Genomic DNA, 16872 nt, shown 5'->3' with positions numbered 1-16872 from the left:
TGATACACATTATACATGTAACCAGGGCTTGAATTTGGACCAAGGCTGGCAATGCAATACCATAGTTTCTTATGTTAAAATAAACTATAGTTATAGATAGTATAGAGATGGAAGAAGTGAACAGAAAAAAATTTATCAAAGAATGTACAGTCACATATTTCCTATCAATAGTCTGTTAAAATAGGAGCAGATACTATAATATGAAAACCAATTTTGCATTTTTATACAAGTAGTTAATCCTAATAGAGCTTTTTTTTTTTTTTTTTAAGCACCAGGGCCTGGAGATCAGGACTTCTTTTTATCTTCAAATTTTAAGTGAAAAATAAAGGGATCTATGAACCAGTATTTGGCAGACCATGTTAACAAGGAAATAGTGTCCTCCACTGTAAATCTCATCCACAGGTTGTGGCTGTTTTTTCCAATTCACACTTAGTGAAGTAAGAATTGGACTAACACTATGCTAAGCACCTTTCCGATCACCCGCACATAACCGGGATGTTTAATTAAGTGACATGCTTAATATGCAAACCCAACACATTCAGAAATGCTCCAGCTGAACTAGATTTTAGAAAGACGATTTGCTTATTATGGCAAATTAAAAGTTTGATCCATTTTCATAAGTCTTACACTAACTCTTGAGATTCATTTGAAGGGAGGCGTGATCTTTGCATTGTCTCTTAATAACTTTTTGACCCTTTCAACGAGGTACACTTAGAAGTTTAATGTAAATGCATAATTTATTTCTTAAAAAAATCTGAAGTCATCAGTGACTTATTTTAGGATAATATCTAAATGCTTTCGACTTTTGCCATTTTGAGTCATTTCAAGTTTCATAATTTTTCCTCTCTCATCTCAGAATATATAAACCTGTCTTTATGTCTGTTTACCCAATATTTCTTGGTGCACAGAGCTACATATCAAGTTGGTGCTTAATTCAGCTAATGAGAAGATAAATAAGGGTAAATGAAAGCCTTATTTGGTGCATCACTGTGGGGAATTTTAGTTCTGTCAGGATAGTAAATATCAAGAGATAAAAAAGGAAAAATCTCCCAACTAAAGTTTACTGCGTTTCTTTTCTTCACTCTTGAAGAGTTTAATTGACAGACTGCAGTTTTCACTGGGACACCCATTTTAAACCAGCCATTCCTTTTGATTTCATTTGGTAGCTGCATAATGTATTATGTTTTCTTAGACCCAACAAGATGTTTAATTGCCCTCTCACCAGAAAACATCTAAGATAAGTTCTCCCTCCCCTCCTCTATCACACATCTAAATCGTGGTCCCTCATTAGAATATTTGCATGATTAAAAGTATATATTTAGAGGAAAATATTTCCTCAAGCTTAACACCTAACTTGTGAAGGTATATATATTTTAGAAAGTTATCCATAGACTTTCAAATCTGATGCTGGTTTTGCCTGTTTACATTTTGATAAAGTAGTATAATCTTCAAAAATAATTTATGTACTCAGTTAATCTCTATTCGTCTTTGTCAATGAATTCCTAAAGTAGCTTGCAGTGGCAAAGAAAGGTAATGGGACAGTAACAAAAGTGATAAAGGAGGAATGAAGGAAACCTGTCACTTAAAATGATTCACTTAAAAATGGAGAAATTCTGCATGTTCTAAACAAGGCCAGTGGAGCAGTCTACATAGAACATGTAATTGACATTTGTTGTAGGAAAAACTAATTTTCTATTTAATAAAATATTTTAAATTTTTAGTAGCCTCAAGTGTTTCATTTTGGATGAGCTCATGTACGTAGATTTGTAGGTGATAGTATTGGCTTATTTGTAATGTTAGAAATCCCTCAGAAGTGTACTTGTGCTTTCCTATATATATAATTAATTTCAGTTTGTGTTTTGTACATATCTTATGGAAGTAGAGTGTTCAATTAGTTGATTTCTTTTTCTACATATCCTTATGTCTATATATTGTTTGTGTTAGATGGCAGTTTCCTAGAAGGTAGGCCAGAATCTGCTTAAAATTTGCAGAATATCACATAAGTGTGATACATATGATTTTAGGATGACAATGACATAATGGTTATTTTTATGTCATAAACTTTTAAATGTAAGGAAGACACTCACAAACCATTTCAAGAATAAAACATAATTAATTTAACCATGGTGAAAGGGCTAATGAACTCTAAAGAATGCAAAGGTAGAAAACTTGCTTAAACTTGCTTGTACATCAAATCAGTCATGCTACCAGCAAGCTATAGGGTAATATAATTTGTATAAGAAGAATTCTGATTGTAAACTTGCAATTTACAAAAATAATTGCATGCCTCCATTCATATTACTTTTCTTATAAAGTACCTTTGTTATCAGTTACGCATAAAGTACCTTTACTTGTAGATAGAGTTAATTAAGTGAAAATACTCCATATGCTAAAAAGTGGTAAGGGGCTGTTAGATGAGAGAGGTGTGACAAGTTTCTCATCACATGATAGACTTTATAGAAGATATCTACCTATATGCATGTGTATAGCTATCTACATATATATAACCTAGCTACCCACTTACCTATCTATTTATCTGGATTGGCAGCCTTTTTAAAGTTTAACCTGTTTGTCTTTCTCTGTTCCTTCATTTCAGTTTCATTCCTTGTTATTTGGAGACAGTATGAGGTAAATTATTCCTGGAAGGAAAGGCATTTTTGTAGATAGATAATTTTTTTTCCAAACTGCTTATTCTAACCATTCTTTTTGTTTATCAAAGAACAATTAAGTAAACTGACTATTAAATATTTAAACAACTAAACACATGGGCAACCCACTGGATCAATTAATTTTACAGCATACATTTCAGAATGCCTTTTATTATGATACTTCCAAGTACAGTAATCTATAGGTATGAAAGTATGTTCTAAAAAAATCCAGAAATATTTTTGAAAAGCACTTTTGAATTACTTTCTGTTATTCTGTGATATTTTCCCCTCATGTTACAAAATTACATCTAATTAATCCATATTTCCAGAGAGCAAGGGATAGAAAATACTCTTTCTTTAGTATGAAATATGAAGTGGTTTTTTTGAGGGAGAGGAATTAATCCATCCTGAACTTCCTTTATTTTTTTCTTCTAACTTTATTTATTTATTTCTTTTGGCTGCATTGGGTCTTCGTTGCTGCACGCAGGCTTTCTCTAGCTGCGGCGAGCGGGGGCTGCTCTTCATTGGGGTGTGTGGGCTTCTCATCGTGGTGGCTTCTCTTGCTGCAGAGCCCAGGCTCTAGGTGTGTGGGCTTCAGTAGTTGTGGCATGCAGGCTCAGTAGTTGTGGCTCACAGGCTCTAGAACACAGGCTCAGTAGTTGTGGCGCACAGGCTTAGTTGCTCTGTGGCATGTGGGATCTTCCCGGACTAGGGCTCGAACCCGTGTCCCCTGCATTGGCAGGCAGATTCTTAACCACTGCGCCACCAGGGAAGCCCCTAACTTTGTTTTCATTATTAATTTCTCCTTTGTTTATGATATAAAGTGCCAGACTCGAAAAGTTTGAACTGTGTTAAAAATGACTCTGAGGATGAATTGTGAACCATGTCTGTTAATCTTTTTCTGTTTTCAAAGACACATGTTGTCCCAAGAATTTGTTCAAAAGTGGTGTTTATATAAATACTTGCTTTTATTTACAGTAAATGTGAATTGTTTTCTCTAGGAAAGAAAATGATTGCTTTCAAAGGTTGCAAACTTGGCAAGTTGACAAGTTGTCTGATTACTTGCTGGTTAGTACAAGCAGTGCCTTCAAAGAGTGTGACTGCCGCCCAACCGAGCAGATAGATACGTCAGGCTTCCGTGCAGGAGGACTTCCTGTTCGCCTCTCTTGCCAACCTTTTCCTGTCTCTCCACAGCCTTTCTCTCTTTCTCTCAGACTTTCCCCCTGGCTTTTCCTTACTTTGTATTTTCCTTGCTTCATCTTTCTCTTCTGCTTCTTTCTCTCCCCCCTTATTTCCTTTTCTTTTCGACTCTTTAATTTTTACAACTTTGAAGGAGAAGAAAATGGTAGAAAGGACATTTTGAGCAAAATACTTTATTTTTCAGTGTAATGAATAACCTTTGAGTAATCTTTAGATTTCTGGACTTCCCAGTATACGTTTAGTTAGCTTGAAATAAGAAAACGTTTAAAGGAGAAGCTAGAATACGAGGCTTATGATCCCTTCTTGGAGAGGACCTATCTATGTAGCTATTTTCTGGGGATATGTAAGTAAATAAATAAATATCCTATATGAGTTACTACGAGTACTCATGTAGTAATATGTATTACTGTGTGTATTTTTCTAGTGCTGTGTATATTTTATATATATATATATTAAAATTTGAAGACAGGTTATATTTTATGAATAAGTACACTGCACATACATTCTTTTTACTAACTTTGATGACAGATATTTAAATGTGTATTTTTCCAGTCGTTTAATCTTTATCATATCTATCTTAATCATACCTGTAAATCATTTCAAAAGGCTTTCGTTTGTAGCACTGTGACATTGATGAGATTATCAATTATGAAGTATTGAGAAAACTGACATGTAATTGTTTATTTCTAATTATGCTAGTCAAAGCAGCACATCTTAGCATAATACGTAAGAGGTGTGGAACGTAAAGGTGGAATCTGATGACATCTGATGCCTCTGGAAAGCCAGTGTCTAAATACTGTGGTACCTAAAATATCATTATTAAATAGTTAAAAAATATAACAGTTATTCTATAAAAATGATTGGTCATCACTACTAAAGATTTTGGTAGGGATGCCATATAGCTATGAAGTAGGTTAACAGACGTTTGGTAACGTCCACTCTTTCTCCTTCTGTCTCTGTCAAGGTGCCTGTGTCGGTGGCCATGATGACTCCCCAGGTGATCACCCCTCAGCAAATGCAGCAGATCCTTCAGCAGCAAGTCCTGTCTCCTCAGCAACTCCAAGCCCTTCTCCAGCAGCAGCAGGCAGTCATGCTGCAGCAGGTAATGTGGATTACCTGCTTTGGAGTGCTAGCACCCGTGTTGACAGTGCCATGGGCATATATGACAATTCCTTCTCCACTGGAAAGGACAACCTGTCAGCATGCTAGAACATAAAGGTAGCATGTTAATTGCAGAACCGAGTAGTAAAATTTAGATCCCTTAGTCTTTTTAAATTCATTAACGTCTAGAGTAAGAGTAAGAAATAGGTACCATTTCAACATGAGATAAAGCAATATTTAAATATTCAAATACTTAGGTGCTTTGGATTTAGAGCCTTACCAACAAAAGTGCAAAGAGACTTACAGATAATTGTTGCTTTTGAAACTTCTAACCCTTCAACCCTCCTTTTAGTTCACATAAGTATGAAATTGGAACTGGCTATTTTGTTACAGTAGGGAAAGTAATGTCCCAAACTTTCCTTTCCACAATAAATTCAGATTTTAGGAATAGAAGTAGCTACTAACTAGAACAAAGTTGAACAGCTGAGCCACCAATTCATGAAGTTAATCTTTTTTCAATAGCAAAACTAATGTTCCTAATATGTACATCATTAGAGCTTTGAGTTTATATAAAGTGGGCTTTATGTTATAGACTTACTTCTCATACAGAAAATAATGTGCTTTACCTAAATTCTTATAGATTTAACGACTTGCTATGTTCTGTGATGATGACCACAGGCCAGTTACTTATATTTCTAAGTCTGACGTTCTCCTGTCCATCCGATGGATTACAATTTTTTTCCCAGTAAGAACTGGTCACTCTAATTTTATGTAACTCTATAGCTGGTTCTTATAAATGGTAGAGTAGACCCTATTTTTATGTTCTATTAACGCTGCAGATATAACCATCGAGGGTATTCATTTGGCTCTAGCCATTTAGAATACAGATCTTCTATACCCTTTCGTTTAGGATACTTTGGAGTCTGGATTGGAAAGTTTCAGAGCTGCCTTGGCAAAAAACCATGTATGTGTAGATCTGTCTCCCGGAATCCAATGCATATCTGTTGTTGTTCTTGTGAGACGAATCTTAATGGAGACTCTACCCTGTACCAGTCTAGAGGAGTTTAGGAGGTTTATAATACATGCAACTTTTGCCTTTATTTATTAAAGTCAAAATGGTTTATTCAGCAACAACTACAAGAGTTTTACAAGAAACAGCAAGAGCAGTTACATCTTCAGCTTTTGCAGCAGCAGCAACAGCAGCAGCAGCAGCAACAGCAGCAGCAGCAACAGCAGCAGCAGCAGCAACAGCAGCAGCAGCAACAGCAGCAGCAACAACAGCAGCAGCAACAGCATCCCGGAAAGCAAGCGAAAGAGGTAGGATCTGGCCGGCTCACCCACGCAGAGGAGGGCGAGGCTGGGAGGGGCCCTCGGAGGCCAGGGCAGTGTTAGACCCTCCTATCACCAGGCTCTTGCTGTCCAAGATGCATTATGCTACATTTGTACTGAGCTTCATAACAGTAACAGGAGAGCTCTCCTGCTCTACTTTTTCTGCAGCGTGGGACTTGAGAGTTACGATCCAATGCTGCTGTCGTCTCCTGTTCACTAATGAATCACAGTGTACAAAGAGCAAGCTGTGTGGTGGACAAAGTACTGATTATCTCGTATCCACCCGAGAACCGAAGTTGGTGAGGGAACCTTATCTTTCTCAGTGGTGCAGCTCAGAGAACAGGCATGCAAATTGAGCCTGTGGTTGGGAGTTGGGGGGGGGGGAGGGGAAGCCAGGGAGAAAGTGGTTGAGCCCAGATTTCAAAGTCACAGGCCCCTGATTAATGAACTGCTACTGTAGGTTTGGAGTGGCGAGTAGAAAGTTCCAGTTTGATATGCTCATAAATCAAACTGACAAGCTGGCTTCTCAGGCCTAGCTTGCGCTTGTCAGCAAACTGCATCAGATATAAACATAATACAAACAAAACAGTTGAAGTAGTTAAATTGATCAGCAGGTAACAGAGCCGTTGTCTTCAAGCTGCCCATTATGCAAACGTACAGGAAACAGTTTTGACCCCCTGAGGCTTTGTTTCTGTTTGGATTTGTGAATAGAATTTCAGACAGCCATCAACTACAGAATAGAAATTGCTCCCTTATTTCTCCGGAGGCTTTGGGCAATCCACATGACTTGCTCCGTTATGCAGTCTGTTTTCCAGTGAGCGCATCAGAAGTTTCTCTTTTCCCCAAACTAAAAAGGAAAGGTCTTTCACAGCAGCTTGTCTTTCTCTGAAGTGTGACTGCCTTCTCATACCCTCCCGAGTCCAAAAGAAGTCTGCTTTGTCTTGTAATGCCTCACAAAATGGGAACTTACACTTTTCCTTCCAGTAAAGGGCACTTTTTTTGGCCTTGAACATAATTCTACCTTTCATATATTCCAATAAGAGAGAAGAGGAAGAGAGAGAGCTAACAGGCCTGTCCTATGAAGGCTACATCCCAGTTTACTAATAGATCACTAGAGACCACGGTCATAGACTTCTGCAGATCAAACTTATTCAGTTGGAAAAAAAACAAAAGTGTTGTTGAGGTTGACTGTTTCCGTAAAGTGTCATTCTTTGAGTCTAAGTAAATTTCATCTGCAATGAGCCTATTTTTAAGAAGTCTGAACTTTCGTGACACACTTTCTCTAGACCTTGTTCCATCCCCTTTCAGTGCAAGTTCCTTGGTTCTCTGTTGCTGTGTTAATATTTGAAAGAAAAGCAACTGAAAATCTAGAGCTTGCTCACATTCTGCCCTTGAGCTTTGACAATGGGATGACCATTCACAAACGTACCGGGGCAATGAAAGAAGCTTACGTCTCGCTGTAGGAGGGCTGTTTGCACAGACCCTGGTCTCTGCCGTCCGTTCGCTCACTGGGTTGGGTTTTCTGACACCAGCAGCAGCAGCAGCAGCAGTTGGCGGCCCAGCAGCTTGTCTTCCAGCAGCAGCTCCTCCAGATGCAGCAACTCCAGCAGCAGCAGCATCTGCTCAGCCTTCAGCGTCAGGGACTCATCTCCATCCCACCTGGCCAGGCGGCCCTTCCAGTCCAGTCGCTGCCTCAAGGTACATACAAACCGCCGCGCACGTTCCATTTCTCAGCTTGCACTTGCTGCCACTGTGTGGCCTGTCTACCTTACACCTTGAGAACTTGCGTTTTTATAACCTTTATGTTTATTATTAAAGCATGATTGTTATGAAAATGAAAACACGGCGATCCAAAACCTTTGGGACGCAGCAAAAGCAGTTCTAAGAGGGAAGTTTATAGCAATACAGTCCTACCTCAGGAAGCAAGAAACATCTCAAACAACCTAACCTTACAACTGAAGCAACTAGACAAAGAAGAACAAACAAAACCCAAAGTTACTAGAAGTTTGGAGTTTGGGATTAACATGTACATTCTACTATGTATAGAATAGATAACCAAAAAGGACCTGCTATATAGCATAGGGAACTCTACTCAGTATTCTGTAATAACCTGTATGGGAAAAGAATCTGAAAAAGAATAGATACATGTATATGTATAACTGAATCACTTTGCTGTACACCTGAAACTAACACACATTGTAATTCAACTATACTCCGATATAAAATAAAAATTAAAAAAAGAAATGACTGTTAACATGGTTGCATGCCCCTTTTTCTTGAGACTCAGAAGTTTTACTCCACATTGCTTTTTAAGTGTGCAGTAAATCGCTTTCAAGTGCTTTGTTAGATATTAAATGTGTATTTATTAGTCTTATGGAAGAAAATGTATAAGGGCAACACAATTCAAGCTATTGAATTCAAGCTATTGAATACACACTGAAGATCTGCAGGGAATAGGATTAGTGGGAAGGCTAACAACACTCCATTTAACATAAGTGAGCTGATAGGAGTTTTGGTGGACAACTGATAAGAAAAAGATAGACGCTCCTAATCTTCACGCTATATATAAAAGGAAGGCTTTATGTATTTCTACAGAGAATAGTCCCAGTTATGCTTTGGGGGACCTCATCATGCATCCTGGGACCATATTGATCCTCCTTTCTCTAAAAGGATACTGCGTATACATGTACTGTATTGTGAATTACAGCTTTAAAAACCTGGCAATTGTATTCTTGTTTTTCTGATAAGAAAACTTCGGATGTACTTTGATAATTCAATAATACAATACCATACAAATATACAATTGTATATATTCATTATTTGAGTCAACTTTTGGGAAATGGAAAGAGTTCTAAGTAAAAAAAAAAATGAAATAGAATGGTAAACAGAATCATTCTTCGTGTGCTAAAATTCTCAATACAGGTAAAAGCCATGTATCCATAAACATCCTAAAAGCATATTCTAATTTCCATTTGGATTTTGTTGGAACAACTTTAATCCAAGTGAACTTTCATTCAAGTCACTTATATTTGTTCCAGAGGGGCTCACATTGCACTAGTACTTGCTGTGCATTTTTCTGACTCTATAGGATACACTGAAGAAAATCAAGAACAATTAAATATACAAAAATTATAATTAGGCTAATAAAAGAGTCTTTTAAATACACATAATTATTATTTGGGGCACATTAAATTATAAATATTGTGGTAAATGTTTTTCTCTTTATTTATCAAATTACTGTCTCCATGGCTTATTTTTCCCAGAATTCCTCTTTCATTTGACTTCAGATCCTCTAATTCACCTGACTGAATCACTCCTAGGAAATCAAGAAAGATAAAGTTTAAATAGTGAAAGAAGGGGCTTCCCTGGTGGCGCAGTGGTTGAGAGTACGCCTGCCGATGCAGGGGACGCGGGTTCGTGCCCCGGTCCGGGGAGATCCCACATGCCGCCGAGTGGCTGGGCCCATGAGCCACGGCCACTGAACCTGTGCGTGGGGAGCCTGTGCTCCGCAACAGGAGAGGCCACAACAGTGAGAGGCCCGCATACCGCAAAAAAAAAAAAAAAAAAAAAAAAATAGTGAAAGAAAAACAAGGCAATAAACCCACTTTTCTGTGTCATTCCGAAGAGAATTGTCATAAACCGTAGTGTCACCACAGCAGTGAATGTTCTATTCACAAATAATTGTTTTTTTTGAAAAATAAATACAACTTGAGGACAAAGAAAGAAATAAGGTTTAAAAACTAAAAGTGTTTATAAATTAGTTCAACGTAAATATAGATTTCTTTCATAGAAACTGTACTAAAACAGAAGCAATAAATTTATGTCATTGATTTTCTTAGTAAAATTTAAATAAAGTCTATAGTTGGGATCTGGGTTTTTTTCTCTCCTCAATAGGGAAATATAATTTTATTTGAGTAAAACCATTCAAACAAACATTTCAAGAATGTTTAAAATAGATGTTCGTAGAAACAAGATGTAATTATCTGAAATATATGTGTTAAACTGCATTCTTCCAAAACAAGCATAGAAATATCTTGTGAACAAGAATATTCATTATGATATAACCATTCTAATAGTGTTCAAATGAAAACTTTCTCTAATTTCTGAGCTTTCTTTTGATAGAATTATCTTCCTTTTTTTTCTTCTATTTGTTTTTTTCCTTCCAGTTTTATTGAGATATAGTTTACATACAGCACTGTATAACTTTAAGGTGTGCAGCATAATGATTTGACTTACATACATCATGAAATGATTGACCTGCAACACTGGGTTAGTTCCTGATCTGCACAACGTAGTGATTCGCTATTTCTCTACCCAACAAAATGATCACCACTTACTTTCTTCTATTTGTATTCTCTGTAAGATATATGAGAAGTAAAACTCACAGAATGGAGAACACTGAGGGAAAGGAAGTAAATCTGAAAACATATCTGGGTTTGAGCAGAAAGTGTATTTTTTAAGAAACATTTTTAATTGAAGTGTAGTTGATTTACAATGTTGTGTTAGTTTCAGGTGTACAGCAAAGTGATTCAGGTATATATATATATATATATATATATGTATATATATATTCTTTTTTAGATTCTTTTCCCTTACAGGTTATTACAAAATATTGAGTATAGTTCGCTGTGCTATACAGTAGGTCTTTGCTGGCTATCTATTTTATGTGTAGTAGTGCGTATATGTTAATCCCAAACTCCTAGCTTATCCCTACCCACCACTTTTCCCCTTTGGTAACAATAAATTTGCTTTCTGTGTCTGTGGGTTTATTTTTGTTTTGTATGGAAGTTCATTTGTATCATTTTTTATTTTTAGATTCCACATATAAGTGATATCGTATACTTGTCTTTCTCTGTCTGGCTTACTTCACTTAGTATGATAATCTCTAGGTCCAAACAAAAAAGATGGAAGTCATCATTGTGTTTTCAGCTGTTTAGATGAATGTGTGAAAAGTGCCATTGTGGAGAGTCCCATCAGCCAAACACAGGCGGAATATGTCATAAACCAGTTACAGTAAAGGAACATAAGTTCATAGTACTCTTCTGGAATCTCAGAGTGGGAGAAAGTGAAGAAATAATTGTTAGATAATGTAAGCGCTGAATCACTTCTGCCTCAGTTACTGGTTATTTTGGACAATTAATATTTTTTTTTATCAATTTTCAGTTCACTTTGCCTCAGGTTTTTGGTTGGCTGATTAGCCACAAATAATAGCCATGTGAAAACCAAGCAGGCTTAACACGCAGTGATGATATTCTCACTGCATCTTTAAAAATATGCCATATTTGCAACACTTACCCCATGATTTAACACAGCTTGCTCAGACTACTTTTAAAGTTACAATTTCTTTCAACTGTATAAAAATATGTACATGAGAATCAGATAGATGTAACAAAATTATAATTTTGATAAGGAGATTCACAGACATTTTTCTCTATATTGCAAAATGATGTAATGTATTTTATCATTTTAAAGTAAGGCATTTTAAATATTGAGCATTTCAAGTCATCATGAACATTACTATAATATTGGATTTTAATGTGAAATGGGCAATTAAATTACGATCTCTAAGTATGTATATAGGGTGACTGTAGGTATACAGAAGTCAAAAAAGGATGGATTTGTAAATCAATCTTGAATAAAATACTGATTATAAAGCTATTTGATACAATGTGTACTTTAAATATCAACTAGTAATTAATTAGTGACATATTTTCGTGACTCAGTACCACTGTCTACAGGTTAAAAAATAGGAAATTATTGTGACATGCGCTTTAAACTTTGATATGTTTTTGATATAAGATAGAAGTCAGTGTATCCCAATACACAATATATTCATAGGTTTAGTATTATTATAGGGATATATATATACACACACACATATATATTTGTATATGTGTATATATGTTTAATTACAACTTTTAAAATATTTTTGAATTTGTAGAAGCTATCTAAAACAACCATTTTCATTACCAATCTGAAAGACCAAACAGGGAATGCTAGATAACCAGCCAGTCCTGTTTTAAACTAACACCTTGTAGAACTAGATGAGCTTGGAATCTGTTGAACAATAAAGAAAATGATATCTTTTAAAATAAATTATTATAATGTCCTTCATGCTGAGCTAGGACTGTGCTGAAGTTTTTCTTTGGCATCAGTATTCAGCCAAAGTCAGCTCTTTGGCTTGGACTTCACGCTTTGCTTATGGAAATCTAAATAGCCAAATGGCTACTTCAGCACCACTCAGGCATCCTTGATTTTTTTGCTTAATCTGTGATCATGGGCTTACATAGAACATATATCTAATCAGGGTAACAGCACCAGCACTAAGAACAATGTACGTCATGCAGAATTATTGTTACCATTTTAGTATTCCCTTTCAAATACCAGTAAATCTTCTATTCGTAATTTAGGAAAATCTCCTTTGGGGTTTTACATGCTGAAAACAACATCAATGAGCTGAAGTTTGAAGGTACATTTATTATAGTCGGAATAAAACTTTGCAAAGTTACTTGTGAATGCTGTTACGCATAAAAACTAACTTAAGGATAAATAAATACATAGGGAGATATTAAAAATATGTTGAGTTAGTTGTTGAGAAAATTTAAATGAGATAAGAAGAGGGAGATTAAATTATATCATAATTCTAATTGTTGTAGAATTGTTTAGTATACTAACATGCGTATATTAAAATGGTTTAATGCCATTTAGGCCATCTGTCTTAAAAAAAAAGTTCTATTTGTCAATTCTTTATGTGTTGAGGGAAGACTTAAAAGGAAAACATCAACTTTGCCACATTAAAATGTCATGATCAAGAAAAGTAAGAAATCATTGTTTTTGTAATAGAATATCAAACTGTAAAAATGTAGCCTGTAAAAATTTTCATAGTAAAATCATAGCAGGAATTTTTTTATATCAGATATATTCCTGTATCCCAGAAATTCTTTCCTTGGTGGAGATATTTGCCTTTGGTCTCAGTTTCAGCCAAATAGCTATTTTTACTTCTTGTAATTCAGCATTTGGACGAAATGTGTATTAGGTACACCTGTCATTGAAAGTACATTTTAAAGATGGGCATTTTACGTACAGGTTATAGTAAGCCCCTAGTCAAATACAGATCAATAAGATGTTAGGTTTGGCAAATTATAAATGAACACTTGGCTTCCTGAAGGTAGCTCAGAAACTGGAATAATGGTTGCCACTGGAGAGGTACTGGGGACCCAGAGGACAGGGCTGGTAGGGAAATTTAATTTTACAATGCATACCCTTCTCTGTGATTCAATTATTTTGGCCATGCATGTATACTAGTTTTTCAAAATGTAAAATTTAAGGTGAAAAGTGAAAATTAATGATAATATTTCAATAATTTCAAGTATTGAATATCAAATCATTCAATAAAATATGTGAATAATACAAATACTTTTACCAAAATTCACTTTTATTACTTTTAATTGTAAATAACCCTAGAAAATAAATTAATTAAAAATTCACAGTAGACTGACTTTATATCATACTATATTAAAATTATTTATTTAATATTAAAAAGTAATTACTGGATGTAAAAAATAAAAGGACGTGGAAAGAATCGTTTATTTCTGAGTGTGAAAAAGATGCTCATGTAATTTTTACCAACACATGAAACTTTTACCCCTTGTATGCCCCAAGAATGTATAATCTAGATATGAATGATAAAATTTTCATTAATTCTTAGCACAGTGCTTGGCACCCAGTACTCTGCAAACTCTAACTCTAGAAATAAAGAATTGTTATTTAATTGCTTTATCTGTCATATTATATGCGATTAGGAATTCTTCTTTTTATTCTCTCAACTCCTGGAAAAAGAAACTTTTTTTTTTTTTTTTTTTTGCGGTAACGTGGGCTTCTCACTGTTGTGGCCTCTCCCGTTGCGGAGCACAGGCTCTGGACGCGCAGGCTCAGCGGCCATGGCTCACGGGCCCAGCCGCTCCGCGGCATGTGGGATCTTCCCAGACCGGGGCACGAACCCGTGTCCTCTGCATCGGCAGGCGGACTCTCAACCACTCCGCCACCAGGGAAGCCCTGGAAAAAGAAACTTTTTAATGCTTATTTGTATTCCTGGCAGTGAGTGAAGCCCAAGTCACCATACAAAAGTAGAATAGGGTTTCTCAATTTTTTGTGGGCACGGAATTTTTAAATTATGAAATTATAAAACTTTTCAGCAGTGGTATTGTATGTATATTTCCTTGAAATATGTTTTAAAGGAAAAATGAATAATCTTCACTTAAGATTTTAAGTTGACTATTATTCTGTGATACTCTAGTCCACTGATTCCCGGATTGTGCTTGCCACTACACTAGTGTTCTGGTCCACTGAACAGCTCTTTTATTTATTTATTTATTTATGGCTGTGTTGGGGCTTCCTTGCTGCGTGTGGGCTTTGCTCTAGTTGTGGCAAGCCGGGGCTACTCCTCATTGCGGTGCGCGGGCTTCTCATTGCGGTGGCTTTCTCACTGCGGAGCATGGGCTCCAGGTGTGCAGGCTTCAGTAGTTGTGGCATGCGGGCTCAGTAGTTGTGGCTCACGGGCTCTAGAGCACAGGCTCAGTAGTTGTGGCGCACGGGCTTAGTTGCTCCACTGCATGTGGGATCTTCCTGGACCAGGGCTCAGACCCATGTCTCCTGCGTTGGCAGGCGGATTCTTAACCACTGAGCCACCAGGGAAGTCCCTGAACAGCTCTATTAAGTAATATTCATTGAGTGTTTACTCACGGCAGGCACTCATATAGGCACTGGGAATAAAGCCATGATGAAAACAGACAGCAAACTCTGCCATCATAAAACTTACATTTTAGTGTAAAAAATGTAATAAGACAGACTGTAGAAGACAGACAACAAATAAGTCAAGTAAAATATATAGTGGTAACTGCTAAGGAGAAAAATTTTAAAGCAAGGATAGGAAAAAATTAAGCAACCACAGGAGATGGGAGGAGTTGAACTTGTAGACAAGGTAGCCAGGGAAGGAGTCCTGGGAAGGGGCTGTGTGAGTAATGACCTGAAAATGTGGGGGGAACTCGGCCATGTATTAGCTCTTGAGCAAAAGTTACTTAGCTTTTCTGTGCCTCAGTGTCCTCATCTCTAAAATGAAAATAGTGATGGTAATAATAAAAACAATAATAGAGGTTTGGGCATTACATTAGTTATTATGTATGAAGCCTTTGGAAAAGTAACTGGCGTATGAGAAGCACTATATAAGTATCTGTTAAATAAAACGGACAAAGAAACCTGCTAGAGGAATGAGTTGGGGTCAGAGGAGCTGTATAAACAGGAGCTTAGTTTTGGACATGTAAGAATTGAGAATTGGTTAGGGCTATGTGGAGATGCCAGATAGGCAGCCTGCAATTCAGGGAAGGGGCCTGGGTTGGAGATCACTTGAATCCTAAGCCTATACCTGGTATTTAAAACTGAAATAAATTAGTGTAATTGTAAAAAGAATTTGTTGAGTTAATTTTTTTCCTTCAAACATATTTGCAAAACACTGAGTTAAAGAAAGAGACTCAAGTTTTCTTTGTTACTAGACAGATATCTCAGAACTGTTTTACTTGCTAACATGAACCACGGGTCTCCAAGATGGAAACAACAGACTTCTGAGATATCTTAGACTAACAGCATTTCGAGAGTACTGTTCCATAGAACACAGTTACTGCCTGAAAAAGTAAATTACTTCTTGCCTAACATCAAAACATAAAAAACTCCCCAAACTTGCAAAATGCTGCAAAATGGATTGGCTAGTTGTTTCATTTTCATAAATAGTTTTGTATCCATAGAAAATAGCTAAGCAAGTTGATGCGAAAACTTTGTCTCATGGGCAATGTAATAGTTTACTTAAAAAAAAATTCCCCCCAAATTATTTGTACATTGGAATCATCTGTGGAGCTTCAAAAGCTACTAGAAATTGTGATTTGATTTGTTGGGGCTATGGTCACGGCACTGGAAATTTTAAAAGATCCCCAAGTGATTCTAATATGTAGATGCTTTGGGGAGCTAGTTTCACTAACAGGAATCCCTTTTTGACATTATTTTTTCTCTGTCCCTTATTTAAAATAGTTAAAATTAAATATTTAAAATATATAAATATTTAATATTTTTAAAATATTCTTTTAATTAAGGATCGTTATTTGGATGATGAGCAGTTTATTTATTTATCAAATGTTTATGTGCCTACTGTTTGTCACCCTATCATTGTGATATCATGGTGATACCACTAATTTTCAAGGCAAATGAATAGTATAATGGATTTCTACTTTTAGAAGGGAAGTGGATACTTAGGTTAACTAAATTACTAATAAAATCCAAAACCTAAATTATTAATAACATCTTTAACTGGTATAGTTTCAAAAAACGTCTAAGAGTCTTTAGCCAAAATATAAAATGTTATTAGCCACTCAGCCTGTTAGAATCAACTAGCACCATTTATAATTCTTTAGACATTGGCCTTATAGGAGAGCAACGGTTATAAATAGTGTGACCTTTAAGAGTCACAGAACTTCCGTGTGCAAACCGATATGTCTTCGAGAACTGTATGAACCCGTTTTAATCAATTAAATCAACAACTATTTCTTGA

The 16872-nt window shown here is 36.1% G+C and overlaps 1 protein-coding gene across 9 annotated transcripts in view; it reads left to right on the top strand.

Annotated features, from left to right (window-relative positions):
- The window catches only part of FOXP2 (forkhead box P2), a 538178-nt gene that overhangs the window by 462736 nt on the left and 58570 nt on the right, over positions 1–16872 (top strand). For 7 of the 9 annotated variants that reach the window (XM_089917495.1, XM_089917493.1, XM_089917494.1 and 4 more), the window contains 3 exons: positions 4813–4950; positions 6078–6266; positions 7811–7976. In XM_089917495.1, coding sequence (XP_089773621.1) covers positions 4831–4950; positions 6078–6266; positions 7811–7976 — 475 coding nt within the window. In that variant the 5' untranslated portion in view covers positions 4813–4830. The remainder of the gene's footprint in view (positions 1–4812; positions 4951–6077; positions 6267–7810; positions 7977–16872) is intronic. The other 2 variants (XM_089917490.1, XM_089917492.1) reach the window with 1 other exon arrangement.

This window comes from Delphinapterus leucas, chromosome 9 (assembly GCF_059928025.1).
Source record: "Delphinapterus leucas isolate spDelLeu-1000000601 "Yukka" chromosome 9, BTC_Dleu_Yukka2, whole genome shotgun sequence".
Lineage (NCBI taxonomy): Eukaryota > Metazoa > Chordata > Mammalia > Artiodactyla > Monodontidae > Delphinapterus > Delphinapterus leucas.
This window is presented reverse-complemented; position numbering and strand designations above follow the sequence as displayed.